At 42.5% G+C, this 15573-nt stretch overlaps 1 protein-coding gene across 5 annotated transcripts in view; it reads left to right on the forward strand.

Moving 5' to 3' along the window:
• TMEM164 (transmembrane protein 164) overlaps window positions 1-11966 on the forward strand; it is a 182220-nt gene extending 170254 nt beyond the window's left edge. For 4 of the 5 annotated variants that reach the window (XM_039874742.1, XM_039874738.1, XM_039874740.1 and 1 more), the window contains one exon: window positions 10417-11966. In XM_039874742.1, the coding sequence (XP_039730676.1) occupies window positions 10417-10470 (54 nt within the window). In that variant the 3' untranslated portion in view covers window positions 10471-11966. Of the gene's footprint in view, window positions 1-2374; window positions 5196-10416 lie in introns of those variants that run through there. The other variant, XM_039874739.1, reaches the window with a different exon arrangement.
• Window positions 11967-15573: the final 3607 nt, after the last annotated feature.

Here is a 15573-nt window from a genome sequence, read left to right on the forward strand (position 1 = left end):
TTTACCGTCCAGTACCTCAAGTCTAGCTATCAGATCATCCCTTTTGCTACAGCCTCGGCCAGGGCTTTACTATTTGTGCTTGTTGATAATTCAGTGTTTTGGGGAGCAGACACAGCTCCCCACAGATAACAAGTTGTCAGCAGGTCTCCGTACACTGGCTTTGGGGCTGGGCGGCACCTTGGGAGTGAGCTCGGTGGCTCAGAGGGTGGCAGCAGGACCTTCCTCCCGCTGCCTCAGCCAAACAGATTTCCCTGGATCTATAGATGTCGGTCCAGAGTCATCTGTCCTCTTTGGAAGACTGAAGGGGACGTGTGGGAAGAGAAAAGAAGGAATGACACTGCAGGACAAGATGCGCATGCAGTGTTGGTTTTGATAAATCCACACCAGTCATAAGGGGACAGTTCCCACAGTCCCTCGAGTGCTCCTTGGCAAGGCCCCGGACTGAGAAGGGGCCTCCCTGTGGCATGCCTGGCTCTGCCCTGCCCTCTGGGAGGTGGGTAGAATTTATGATAGGGACTGAGCCTTCCTCTTTGGTATATAGATTGAGCCAATTCGTGCTCAGGAAAACATAGTAGTTCGTTGTTGCTCTTATCTGTGACATTTTTGTATAGTGGTTTGCTACTCGGCGGCATGAAACAATAGTCATTTCGGGCAAAGCCGTTGTTTTGGAAACTTTCTTTCGCTGTCAATTTTGTATTATATTTTAAAGAAGTCTTCATTTATGTTGATGTTATTGCAGTCAAGAGAATAAGATAGTCCGATATGTGATTATTTCTGCCAGGAAATTGGCAAATGCCTCTGTCCCTCTTACCACCCCTCCCTATCTTTCCTCATTCCCAAGGCGGGATTGCTATGCACTGGGCAGACCCATCCCTTTCACCCCTTCCCTCCAGTGGCTCCCTTTAGGACCGGGCTTTGTAATCCCCCTCAACGGCAACAGGGAGAATATTTTTGCTAAGCTGGTTCTTGGGTGCTCTGTGCCCCACCGGGTCTGCTCACCTCTTGGAGCATTTCGTAATGTGTTTTTCCTGTTTTCGAAAACCTTTTGTTTGTACCAGAATGGTTTCTCAGTCATCTCTGGAAATAAATGGTCGTTAATTTGTATACTTAGCATTCTGAATTTTAGTCTTAGGTGTTTCTGTTGAAGATCCCTGAATGAAAAGGAGCCCTCACCATGGGTCTTACTATCACAATGTTTTCTTCATTTACTGTTATTAAAAGATTTATGAGAACCCAGGAGTCCTGGCCCTTGTTTCCCAGAACTCTCCATTTGAAACATAGACAAAAGGGGCCGTTGGTCTCCCATGCCCTGGAGGGGCCCACCAAAGGGCAGCTGGTGCTCTCAGCACAGCTTCGTCATGTGGCTGGAAGTGTGTCTTGAATTCCCATGTGCTGCCTGCTTCCTCCAGGGATGCCAGGGATCCAGCGGGCCTTTTGCTCTTAGCAGGGATTGTCTGCTGGGGACCTGTGCTGGGCTTGTTGGGCCCACGGTACACGAGGCCAGGCCGGATGACTGAGCTAGAGAAGGCAACTTTGAAACCAAACGTGTTCAGGCCCACTCATCCCAAGCTCCCTAAGGAGTGGCTCTGTGCCAGAAGTGTTCAACGCGCCTGTGTCCAGCACAGGTCAGATTGTCCTACGGGGAGGAGCGAACAAGATAACCCTGTACTTTGGGAATAGTCAGGCATGTTTTTCCAAGGCTACCCACTGAGCAGCCCATGGCGACTGTGATTAGCCCAGCCTGTGTTTCTAGCAGACAGAGGCCCTCCTTGGTGTTCTGCTGGTGCTGCCGCTTCTAGAGGGACACAGCTAGCCAAAGTGTCCCCTAGTGCTGGCCCTCACCGGCCAGTAGTTGGGCACCCAGGTTCTCCACGACACAGAGCTCTGCGATTCTGGGCCACAGATCCACCAGCTAGGGCAAGTCATTTGTTCTCCTGCCATCCCAGATTCTTCATTTGCAAAGCAATAGCTACAGCTGTGTACCAGGTACAGTGCTAAATCCCTCCACATACAGCGCCTCCTGTGATCCCCATAAAAGCTGACTGGTAATGCTGTCACCACCTGACAGGCAGAAACTGAGAAAACTGAGGTTCAGAGCCAATAAATGGAGGAGCTGGGATGCAAAGTCAGTTGGTTAGACTACAAAGCCCTTGTACTTTACACTCACCTCTAGACTCCATGGCCTGTCTGGGCTTCTGAGGTTACTGGGGAGACCTTGCCCAGGAGAGAAACAGGAAGAGAGCTAGGCAGTGATGTGGAAGGCATGAGAGAGGAAGGTGAGACCCATGGACTGCATGACACAGACAAGTCGTGGTCATGTTTTGTTTTGTTTTGTTTTCTTTTGTTTTGTTTTGTTTTTTTCTGCCGCCTACAGGCCTGACACTACTGAGCCTCAGAGCAGAACTGAAAGGCATAGGACAGGGACACAGGGCCATGCTAGAACTGGCCCAGGAGGAAGGACGGAAAGAGGCTGCTGGAAAGAGAGGAAGAAAATTGGGCCCATAACTTTTCAGACGGAGCTAAACATCAGTGACCTAGGCCATGGCCTCCTCTCCCCTGAGCTAGTGCTTCTCCCTTTGTCTCTGCTCCAGTGGGTCCCCATACTGCAGGCAATGATCTTTCAGATGCAGTTCTGACTGCATCATTTCCCTGGTCCCTACAAACATCTGGGCTTTATCTCCTCACCCCCAGGCCCCCAAGAACCACACAGCGGGAGAGACCCTTTACTCCAGGTGTATCTTACTCCAGTTGTTCATGTCATGTCATTTCCCTCTTCTTTGCCCTTCTCTTTGTGCTCCCCACTCTCCTTTCCAGGCCCAAGGCCTCAGCTCAAGTGTCAGTTCCTGTGCAGTTTTCCCTGAACCCCAGTTGACATTAGGTCCCTCTCCACTTGACTCCCACAGCTACTGGTGCTCACTCTTGGGCAGCCATTTGCCCCCTATTGTGTAATTCCTTAAGGCTTTTTCTCCCTCTGTAGACAATGAGCTCCTCGAGGGCAGGGTGGGGTCTGATCTATCCTCCAGGCACAAGACCTGCTCCACAGAAGGTGCTCAGTGAACATTTATCTTATCTTGGAGTGCTACAAAATGGTGGGTTGCACCATTGTTACCTGAGAGAAAATCCTTGGCCACATAGCTACTGAGTTATCCCATGTGGGCAGTTTGCCTTTATTTGCCCAGGCATCTCAAGCTTTAGCCACTGGGCCTCCTTGCCGAGGGGCCTATCCTGCTTCTCTACAGGGTTCTCCGCAGCTGGGAGCCGGCCTACAGGCCTGACACTATGGATGAGGAGGTGGTGCTGGGAGGGAAGAGAACTGAGACGGTATCCTTTCCCCCCTGACTCTTCTCCAGACCTCTGAGCAGGGGGTAAGCAAAGGCATATAACTGCTTTTCCATATCTTTGTCTAATCTCTACCGGGTTCATCTCCACCAGTGTCACCCCTCCATTCCCCAGAGCACACAGAGTTGGTGTTTGCATGGCAAAAGCGCCACCAGCCCATGAATGTGTCACCTACCCCTTGGAGAGGGACAGGGAGCAGCTTGGAATGGTTATGACCTGATCCTCCAGTGAGTTTTTCCCTTGTCCTGGTTTGTCAAGTCCAGTGGAGGAGCAGAGATACACAGATGCCAGTCTGACAAATGCAGTGGCTTTTTCAAAGGATACGTGGTTTGCTAACATTGGCAAAAGGCAAGGCTGGCCTAGTCCAAAGTCAAGAACTCTCTTACTGCCTGTACCCACCCTTCTCCCAGTCAGCATTTGCCCAGCATCTAGGTTACATATCTGGGATGTCTGAGCGGTTTGGCAAAGGGCTTTAAGTATCTCCCAGGGAGGCAGTAGAGAAGGCAGCTCCTGTTGCTAACGGACGACCCAAAGGGCTTTGCCCTCCACAGGAATTCCTAACTTCTGTGCAGCTCTTTCTGCATCTCAGCCAGCCAGTAGCCTCGGCATCTCACAACAACAAAGCAGGTCTTAGCAGGGAGGGTGGATGCTTCCTTGACATATCTCTGATAGGTGACAAGGCCCGTGGCATAGCCGCATAGGTGTTCTTTCCAGTGATCCACTCCCAGCTGCATCTCTGCTCCAACCACCAGTTTGTGTCTCTTCTGCCTCTCCCGGCCCCATCCAAGGGACCTGCAGAAGTGATGCCTGCTTTTGCTGTCCCTTCAAAACTGTGCCTTCCCCTTTTCCGATTCCCGGGAGTCCCAATCCCTTTGCTATTACCTTTTTAGAAAAACCCTGGGCTCTCAAGGATTCTGAGAATGGAGGGTTCCTGAGAATGGAGGGGCCTTCTTGTGGGCTCCAGGATATACCCTCAGATTTCTGGAATGTTGGAGCTGACAAGATACCACTAATACAGAGGCTCATAAAGTTCCCTGCAGATTAGAATCACCTGGGGAGCTTTAAAAATAGTTTCAATGTCCAGGCCTCACCCCAGCTCGTAATTCAAAGACAACTTTTGTTTTGTTTTTAGTTTAAGTTTCTAGGTTGGGAGTCATCTTTCTGACTGACCACCTACACTAGTACCTTTTTGAAATGAAAATTTTAAGATATAATGAAAGGTATAAAGAGCAACACCTAAATCCAGCTTAAGAGAAAGGATATTACCAATATAGCTGAAGCACCCTTCCGCCAGAGGTTTGGAAATCGTTCCTCATAGCTTCAAGGGGCCACCTGAGAGGAAGAATGGGTGAGGACAATGTGGCTGTGGTTCTGGCCTTTCCCCTTTCTTTACCCAGAACAAAATCAATTTTATTCTGTTTTGTACATTGAGAGCCTGAATAATTTCATTGGAAAAAATGCTTTAAAAGCCACTTATATACACCCTTACCAGTTCTGTCTCTCCACCTTCTCCTAGATAGTGGTCATCAAGTAGTCGAAAAGCATGGTGGCAGGACTCAGCAGATGGGTCCTGGGGCCCATAGTCCCAGTTTTCCATTCTCCTCTTAAATTCTGGGTGCCCTTGGCCAAGTCATACCTCTCTGAACTCCAAAGCAGCTGTGAGACATCCAGTGAGATAAACGGGTGTGAGTGGGCTTTCTAACCTATAAAGTCCCATCCGGTGCAAGGGACTCCTATTTCCAGACGGTGTGGTTATTGTGCTTGTTCTCAGAGCCCAGAGGTTAGTTGGAGTTTTGACACACCCACCCACTGTGCCTTAATGTGCCCTGTGTGGTTGGGGTGTGGGGACTAGGCGACACTTCGCAGCACAAGGAATTGCTTCTATTTCATGAAACATTTTTTTTTTTTTTACATTTTAACGTTTCTAAATGTGGGATGCATTGAACAAGCAGTGGTATGACGTAGTTTAATCAGCAACTTTTCTTTTTTCCACAGTACATAAAGTAGTAGACATTTTATAATCTGAAGCCTCTTAGAGTTGCTGAAATGTCATAATTGTTAACTTTGTTTCCTCTTCCTTTTCCCCATGAGAGTCACCTACCTGGGAGAGAAACCCCCTTTGAAAAAACTTATAAACAAACTTATGGCAGATAGCCTCATTTTAACACTTCATCCTCTTTCTTTCCTGACAGCATCTACCCAGGCCAGGCAAGCTTTCTGCTTCCTGAGCAGAGGGGCACGCACTTTGTTGAGTTCTCTCAGGGGCAGATGGTTAGTGGGACATGAGAGGGAGGAGGCAGAGTGCACCTGCATAAGGAAGCCCACCATGCCAACTACAATGGAGGGAAGGAGAGTAAGAGTGTTGGGGAGGGAGCCAGGCAAGCCATCTCTAACAGCTCTGGTTTCTTTATATCGCAATCACAGCCTGGCCAGACAGCTCAGCCTGCTTCCCTAGGGAACTCCCAGGGCTAGTCATTGCCAGAGGGGACATGGGAAGGGAGTGGGGGAAAGGAGCCCAGCCTGACCTGAACTCCCTGGGTTGACATGAGTGGCTGTCTGGCCCACACAAAGGAAGACAGTAATTTCCCACCTCTTCCGACAAGGTGGAATAAGGGTCAGGTAGTAGGCCTTTTAAGGAAAGCAGCATCTTGGCCTAAGGGTAGCCTAAGCCATGGACATTGACTGCTTTTGGAAATTACCAGCAACTTTCCCTCAGTCCTGGCTGCCACTCTAATTAAGCTTGGCCCTCGTAGCCTTTACTCCAAGCTCGTCCAGAAGGTGAAGGAGTGTCTGCAGTGAGATCCAGAGAGATACTTGGGCACAGGAAGCAGTTTTTGGACATTCTCCCCCACGCCGCCCCCAAGAGCTTAGTAAGACATGATCAGCCCGGATTACAGCTGCCCTCATGTAACTGGGTTAAAAGTATTGGCCTACTTAGGCTCCTCCTGCAGTGGCCTCCTTCAAAGCTGATGAGGCCGATTAGGGGGCTATTTCTGAGCCCAAGGCATGTACCCAGAAGCTTAGTGGCAGTCTTCCTGTGACAAGATAGACAGTAACTCAGTCTGGACAGCTAAGGGCGGAGTCTGCTGCCCTGAGAGCAGTGCTGTCAGACCTCATGTGTCTTTATGAAAGAGTCAAGTAACATATTTCTCTGGATTTGGAACTTTAAAAATTAAACCAACCAATGAGTTTTCAGGGAAAGACCTTGTCCTATGTCTTTCCCATCTCTAGCCCTACAGAGAGATGGCAGATGGTCAAAATGAAGTCTTCGGTGACAATCACTAGCCTCCACTGAGTAGATTCTGTGCATTTGAGGGAGACTGTTATATAACCTCTCCGAGCCGCAGTTTGCTCATCTATAAAATGGCAATAATAGGAGCACCTACTTCACAGAGCTAATGTGAGGATTGAAAAGGCACTCAGCACAGTGCTTGACACATTTTAAGCACTGTGGACATAAAAGTTAGATGCTGCTACTACTACCATTACTACCACCACTGCCACCACCATTGTCACCATCATCTTCATCCTATCAAGACAGTAGAGTAAATGATAAAAAACTCAGTCTCTGGAACCTGACAAACTTGGTTTGAATCCTGGCTCTACCACTTTGTACCTAGGCGGCCTTCGATAACTGGCAACCTCTTTGAACTTGATTCTTATTCTATAAAATGGGAAATTAATAAAGCTGTTGAAAAGTGTATAATATGGTCCTTAGCTCACACATGCATTCAATAAATGTTGTCTATTATAATTATTAAACAAGGGTGATCAAGATCAGTGGTTTCCAAGGCTGGGGGTAGGGAGGGATGAAAAGTTGAAGCGCAGGTGAATTTTAGGGCAGTGAAACTACTCTGTATTATGTTATAATGATGAATACATTTTATTATACATTTGTCAAAATCCTTAGACTGTACAACATCAAGAGTGAACTGTAATGTAAACCATGGACTTTGAGTGATAATGATGTATCAATGTAGGCCAACCAATTGCAACAAATGTACCACTCTGGTGTGCGATGTTGACAGTAGGGAAGGCTGTGTGGGGAGAGGCGGGGTAGGAGGTAGGACAGGGAGTATATGGAAACTCTCTGTACTTTCTGCTCAACTTTGCTGTTAACTTTAAAGTGCTCTAAAATTACGGTCCATTTAAAAGGAAAAGAAAGAAAAGCAAAAGGTGATCGAACTAGGTTGTTATAAATTTAAGATGTTAATTACAATCCCCATGGTAACCACTAAGAAAATAAATAAAAGATACAGAAAGGGAAATGAAGAGGGAATCAAAATGGTGCATTAGAAAAAAAATCCATCAAACACAAAAGAAGGCAGTTTTGGGGCAACCGAGGAACAAAAAGGATATGACATATAGAAAACAAATAGCACAATGGCAGAAAAAATCGTTCATTATCAGTAATCACTTTAAATGCAAAAGAGTTAAACACCGATTAAATGACAGATATTCTCAAAATAGGTTTTAAAAAGACATGATTCAACTATATGCTTATAAGAGATTCAATTTTAATACAAAGTCATAAATAGGTTGAAAGCGAAAGGATGGGGAGAGATGTTCAATACAAATAGTAACCAAAAGAGAGCTGGATGGCTAAATAATACCAGGTAAAATATATTTTAATTAAAAAAAAATTATTACAGGATACAAAGAAAGGCATGTTTATTGATAAAAGGATCAATTTATCAAGAAGATATAACAATTATAAACACATACATACCAAACAACACAGCTCTAAAAGATATGAAAAAACACTGACAGAATTGAAAGGAGAAATAGACAGTTCTACCATAATAGGTCAAGACTTCTATATCCTACTTGAAATAATGGGTACACCATTTAGATAATAGATCAATAAGGAATAGAAGACTTGAATAACATTATAAACTAGACCTAAAAGATATATACAAGAATACCCAACAAGAGCAGAGCGCACATTCTTCTCAAGTGTACATGGAACATCCTCCAGGATAGACCATACGTTAGGCCATAAAAAAATTCTCTAAGTTTTAAAAGATTTCAATCATATAAAGAATCTTCTCTGACCAAATAAAATGAAGCTAGAAATCTGAAGTAGAAGGAAAACTGAAAAAAAAAAAAAAACTTTTTTAAATGTGTGGAAACTCAACAACATACTCTTAAACAACCAATGAGTTAAACAAGAAAGCACTGGAGAATTTAGAAAATGCTTTGAGATTAATTAAAATGAAATTACAATATACCAAAACTTATGACACATGAAGTGTTCAGAGTTAAATTTATAGCCATAAACACCTACATTGAAAAGGAAGCTTTGAACTCAACACCCTACCTTTACACCTCGAACTAGAAATAGAAGAGCAAACTAAACCTAAAGCCAATAGAAGGAAGGAAACAAAAATTAGAGCAGAGATAAATGAAATAGAAAATAGAGGACAAAATTGAACCAATGAAATGAATAGTTGGCTCTTTAAAAAGATCAACAAAACTGAAAGATCTTTAGACATATTAAGAAAAAAAGAAGACAAATAATTAGTTGGAAATGAAAGCACAGATTTAACTTCCAACCTTACACAAATTAAAAAGATTGTAAGAGAATGGTATAAGCAGTTGTATACTAACAAATTAGTCTTGATGAGATGGACAAGTTCCTAGAAACAACAATTACCAAAACTGACTCTAGAAAATAAAAAAATCTGAACAGGCCTATAACAAGTAAAGTGATTGAATCAGTAATCAAAAACCTCTCAACTAGGAAAAGAAACCCCAGGCTTCATTGGTGAATTCTACCAAACATGTAATGATTTAACACTAGTCCTATTCAAACTCTTCCAAAAAATAGAAGAGGAAGGAACATTTCCCAACACATTCTACAAAGTCAGCATTACTCTGATACCAAAGCCAGATGAAGATACCACATGAAAAAAACACTGACCAGTATCCTTTATGAATATAGACAGAAAAATCCTCAATGAAATACCAGGAAACTGAATTCAAAAGCACATTAAAAGTATTGTATACCATGACCAAGTGGGATTTATCCCAGAAATGTAAGGGTGGTTCAATATAAGAAAATCAAGCAATGCAATATACACCATAGGGAGAAAATGATCCTTTCCACAGACACGGAAGAAAAAAAAAAAACATTTGACAAAAGTCAACACCCTTTCATAATAAAAACACTTAGCAGGCAATGACTAGAAAACGATTCCTTAAAATAATCAAGGACATATATGTAAAACCCACAGCTAAAATCATACTCAATGGTGAAAGAATGGAGATCAGAAACAAGACGAGGATGTCTGCTGTCACCTTTGTTATTCAACATTGGAAGTCCTAGCCAGAGCAGTTAGGCAAGAGAAAGAAATAAAAGGCATCCAAATTGGAAGAGGTAAAACTACATCCGCAGATGTGATTCTCCGTATATATAATCTCAAAGAACGCACACACACATACAAAATTACTAGAGCTAATAGGGAGGAGAGAGAGAGAGAGAGAGAGAGAGAGAGAGAGATGATAGATAGATAGATGATAGATGATAGATGGACAGATGGATGGATGTGGGGTATAAGATCAACACATAAAACTCAGTTGTATTTCTGTATGTCAGTAATGAACAATCTGTAAAGGAAGTTGAGAAAAACAATTCCATTTAGAATAGCATCCTAAATAAATAAATAAATAAATAAATAAATAAATAAATAAATAAATAAGAGACCTAGGAATAAATTTAGCCTAGGAGGTAAAAGGCTTAAGACTTAAGTGGAAAGGCATCTTGTGGTCATGGATTGGAAGACTTAATATTTTAAAAATGGCAATATAGTCATGTGCCACATAACGATGTTTTGGTCAATGACAGACCGCATATACGATGGTGGTATACCATATAACCTCAATGTATAGTAGGCTATTCCATCTAGATTTCTGTAAGTGCACTCTATGATGTTTACACAATGAAAAAATGGCCTAACGCCGCCTTTTTCAGAATGTATCCCTGCTGTTAAGCAGTGCCTGACTGTAGTCCCTAAAGTGATCTACAGATTCAATGCAGTCCCTATCAAAATTCTAATGTTTTTCTTTTTTTTGCAGAAATGGAACATTCAGTCTTCAAATTTAAAAGGAATCTCAAGTGTACTTCAGTAACCCAAACAATAGTGAAAAAGCAAAGCAAAGCAGGAGGTCTCACACTTCTCAATTTCAAAACTTACTACAGAGCTAGAGTAATCAAAACAGTGTGGTACTAGCATAAGAATAGACATATAGACCAATGAAATAGAATTGAGAGTTCAGAAATAAACCCAAACTTTTATGGTCAATTGATTTTCAACAAGAATACCAAGACCATTTAGTTGGGGGAAAGAACGGTCTTTTCAACAAATGATATTGGGACAACTGAATAATCACATTTTTAAAGAAATGAAGTTGGATTCATACCACGTACAAAAAATAACTCAAAATAAATCAACAATCTAAATAGAAGGGCTAGAACTATTAGAAGAAATAGTTTCATGATCTAGGACTCGCCAATGGATTCTTAGATTTGACACCAAAAACATGAGCCACAAAAGAAAAATAGATAAATTGGACTTCATAAAAGATAAAAACTTTTGTTCATCAAAGGACATTATCAAGGATGTGAAAAAGACAAATTACAGAATGGGAGAAAATATTTTCAAATCGTTTACCTGTAAGGCTTTAATGACCTAAATATATATTTTAAAAAAGCTCTTACAACTCAACAACCCAATGCAAAACAACCCAAATAAAACTGGACAAAGGACTTGAAAAGACATTTCTCTAAACGACCAATAAACACATAAGGTATTCAACATCACTGGTCATTAAGGAAATGCAATTCAAAGTCCCAGTGAAATTCTATTTCACACCCGCTAGGATGGCTATAATAAAAAATACAGATAATAACAAGTATTGGTGAGGATGTAGAGAAACTGGAAATTTCATACATTACTGGTGGGAATGTAAAATGGTACAGCCACTGTAGAAGTAGTTTGATGGTTCCTTAAAAAGTTAAACATAGAGTTAACCATATAACCCAGCGATTCCATGCCTAAGTATATACCCAAGAGAAATGAAAACATATATCCACACAGAAACTTAGACACAAATGTTTATAGCAGTATTGTTCCTAACAGCCAACTGGTTGAAACGGCCAAATGTCCTTCGATGGATGAATGATTAAACAGATTGTTGTATACACATACAATGAAATCTTATTCAGCCATAAAAGGAACAAAATACTAAAACGCGCTACAACTTGGATGAACCTTGAAAACATTACACTAAGTAAAAAAAAAAAACAAAAAAAACAAAAAAAAAGCCAGCAACAAAATATAACACATCATATGACCCCATTTGTACGATATATCCAAATTAAGCAAATTCAGAGAAACAGAAAGATTAGAGGTTACTCAGGGGATGGGCAAGGGCAGAATGGGGAGTGACCTCTTAATGAGGATGGGGTATTATTTTGGAGTGGTGAAAAAGTTTGAAAACTAGAGAGAGCCAGTGGTTGTACAACATTGTGAACACACCAAATACCACTGAATCGTACATTTAAAGTGGCTAATTGTATGTTATGTATGAATTTCACCACAATAAAAGAAATTGAAAAAAAAAAGTGGGTAAAAAGAAAGGAGTTTCTTTTGAACATTCAAGTGCCTTGTGTACCCTGCTTGCAGTACTCACTGTGTAAGCCTTTCCCTAGTGCAAAGGGTGCTGCCTGCCCTTTCCCAGCCTAGGGCTATTAGCAATTTCTATTTGAGCTTCTTCAAGGCCACCGATTCTTCTGGAGTGGTACGAATCCAAATGAGAGCGTTAAGGGGCTAGTTGGGCCCATCTACCCCACAGGAACACTCCCATCCTGATTGAATGACCAGATTAGCAGCGTGTCCCCCTTTTAAATTCTATCATTCATTAATGTGCTAGGCAAGATAAACAAGAACCAAGTCACCAAGGGGCATGGCTTCACATACAGAGGTCACTATGGCCACCCACCACTGTCCCTGAGCACAATTCTGGGAAAGGGCCCATTGCTAAGGCCCATGCCAGTGGGGTGGCAATGTCTCCATGCAGAGTTCCTGGAATTTTATTTGAATATCTGAAGTCGAGAAACTTTAGGGACATGTTTGCATTGCTTACACTAGTACTCTCCTTCAAAAAAGATGGGGGTTTCACACTCTTTCCAGTCCTTTCTACTGTGTCAGGATATGTGGGAGTAGGGAGTATGATTGCCCCATCCAGCTGTCTAGATTGGGAGATTGCCCCTATCTCCTATGCTGATACGCACACATCCACTTATATATTTTATCACACACAGTAACCTTGGATCAATCCGGAATACCATTTAGATGGAAATGCTACTTTGATGAAAAGCGATTATATCAACTCCTAGTTTCAAAACTGCCTGGTGTTCAGGCAATGGCTATAACTCTCAGCAACTTCCTGTCAGTTAAAATGTGATTTAAACATTCTATTGTGTACCAGTTGTGTTTCCTGTTTTACAATATCCAGATTTAATGCTGCCTTCCTGCCGTTTCTACGTAACAGGTGATTCAGAAAGTTACTTTGACTTCTCTTTCTGTCTACGTCTCTACTATTCTCTCTCTCTTCCTGCCCCATGAACAGGTTTTTTTTTCCCCTGTGGAGTAATTTTTCAACCAGTAGTCACGCTATAAACTTTTCTCTCCTCCTCAGATCTCAGGGCAGCCTCTTAGAGCAAAGGGCCTAGTCTATTTGTGCTGTTCTCTCTCTCCTGGCCGTGGGAAGGGCCTGATGCCCTTCAGAAGGCAGCTTTACAGTAAGAAACACAACTTTCAGCACCAAATGCCATTCTGCATGTATATAAATCTGTTTCTTATACAATCACATTATTTCTCTCCCAACCACCTTGCACATTCCCACTTGATAGAGAATAAGACAGCCACATTGTTGGAACAGAAATAATCTCCTCCACTTCGCAAATCATGATCATGCCCAGTGTGAGGCGGTTTCTGCTGCTGACATGTTGGAGGGCCAAAAAAATGCCATTTCTCAACAGGGGCAGCCACAACTCTGCTCTAATGCCACCCTGAAGTGGAAGCCATTTAGGAAAACCCTGGAAAGTCAGCGCAATGTTGTCTGGGCCCCAATCTGAATGACTTATCCCAACTAAACCAAACTTGCATGCCCCTCACATCTCTTTTAGCTCAGAGCGGACTGTTAATTTGTCTTGCGAAATTATATTCATTCTGAAACCAAGCACAGTGCCATGCCTCTAGGGGGACAGGCATTCAGTAAATATTGATGGATCACGTCGAGCCTGACATTTGGGAGTAAAAGGCCAAAATGGAAAAGGAAATGAAATGACAGCTTGCCAAAATAACTGGACATGTTGGGGCTCTAGCAGCGGTTTTCAGATTGTCCTGCGGGAATCTGACATTCTGTTGGAACCGATCCAAGTTTCCATACAATTGATTTAAAAAAAAAATCTGTGTTTAAATGGATAAAATTTACCCCCAAAAAAAAAAACACTAACAAAAACACCTTAGATGTTACATTCAGAATGGCAACTGAACACCACCAATGGGTTAGCAGGAGCCATCAGGTTGACACATTTCTATTCAAACTTCAGGAGTGATGTTTCTCCTGCCTGAACTTCTTGTAGGCCTTCTCAGACCTGGCTCAGGAACTTGTGGCTGTACCAGTATTTTACAATTTAGGCCTATAAGTACCCACTTTCATAAAACTATACAAGTAAGATATCACCTCTTCTTTGTGTAAATCAGGCCCTTCTTGCTGTTGTATAGCCAAACAGAATACAGAAATGAATGGAGATTATAACTGCAATTGTCATCTCTTACCCCAATTACAATTTTTTATAGTCACCAAAACCCTTCATCATTCTCCTTAACTTTATAAGTAACTGGTATACTTTTGTAGTTTATAACAATGAGATAGTACTTCTTTTAATCTCATATTTGTACCATATATTGAGAGGCCAGCTAAGGTTTTGATTAAAAGGTAAAGAGGTTCTTCTACCAATGGAGGGAGACTAAAGGCTGAACAAATTACCAGTCCCTTGTGACTTGGCTGTGTCCTTTTAGAATGGAAGTGTGAGCTCAAGGACACTAGGGCAGGCGGTGAGCACAGAGGCACATAATGCAGCCATCGCCCAGCCTTGTGCTCCACACTTAGCGCATCTTACATGTAACCTCTGTTGAATTAATGCAATCATCTGTCATGATGGAAATCATCAAGTGCAGGTCGGTGTTTGCTTATATAAAATGTATGCCTTCCACTAGCTCTCTCGGTCAGTCCATATAAACAATTTGAGATACATAGTCGATATACTCTGAACGTAATATACTGAGTCATTTTTAAACCCAGTCGTAAGCAAGTTCTTGGGATGAGGAGACCGACTGGCTTCAGAACAGTGCTTAGGACCTAAGGCAGTTTCCTCCAATTCTTAAAAGATTTCTTTCAATAGGCTTGGGGTTTGGAACAGGAGATTGTACCATGGGCTACAGGATCAAGGAAGGCTTTTAAATGTAATAGCCAAAAGCCAAAGCAGTATGCCCAGGGCCTGCCTGAGTTGTATCCTCTCCTCAACTATTCCTCCTGCAAGTGAAAAGCCTGTGCAAACAGATGGGAAGCCATCAGAGCTTAGCCCAAATCCACACTTGTATCAGCTCATGCAGTCAGAGCTGCACAAAGTTGGAGAAGCCATTCTCTGAATGGGCATTCACTAACTCTCCTGACTGGCAGCTCTGAATCTAGGTGTGATCTCACAGCAGACTTTCCCCAGCTCACACTGATAGGACCCCTTGGCTATGATAGTATTTTCCATCAACAGAGAGGAACTGCCTCATCCCACACAGCTTAGGCAGTGAGCGATTTAGAAGGTGCCCAGTGGGGCATGAAATCTAAAGAGGAAATGCCAAAACTCTGGGAAGAATTTAGGTAGGTAGGGTGTGATTACTGAAGTTGAAATCTGTCCAGACCATTGAGTTAACCGCTAATGCTATAGAAATGAATGTTTTGGGCTCATTAAATTACTTCATTCTACCTGAACCTATTAATATTCTCTAAAAGTCATTTTTTAAAAATTCTATGTACCAGTAAACATGAATAATGAAACTGGGTAAACCTTGAGCAGATGGCTGCCTTAATGGAGCAGTATTCAAACCACAACCCCTACTCTAGAATCTGAGATGGCTGTTTTTGGTCACTGTGATTGCCATAAGCACA

The sequence above is a fragment of the Pteropus medius genome, unplaced genomic scaffold, assembly GCF_902729225.1.
Source record: "Pteropus medius unplaced genomic scaffold, Ma_sr-lr_union100, whole genome shotgun sequence".
NCBI lineage: Eukaryota > Metazoa > Chordata > Mammalia > Chiroptera > Pteropodidae > Pteropus > Pteropus medius.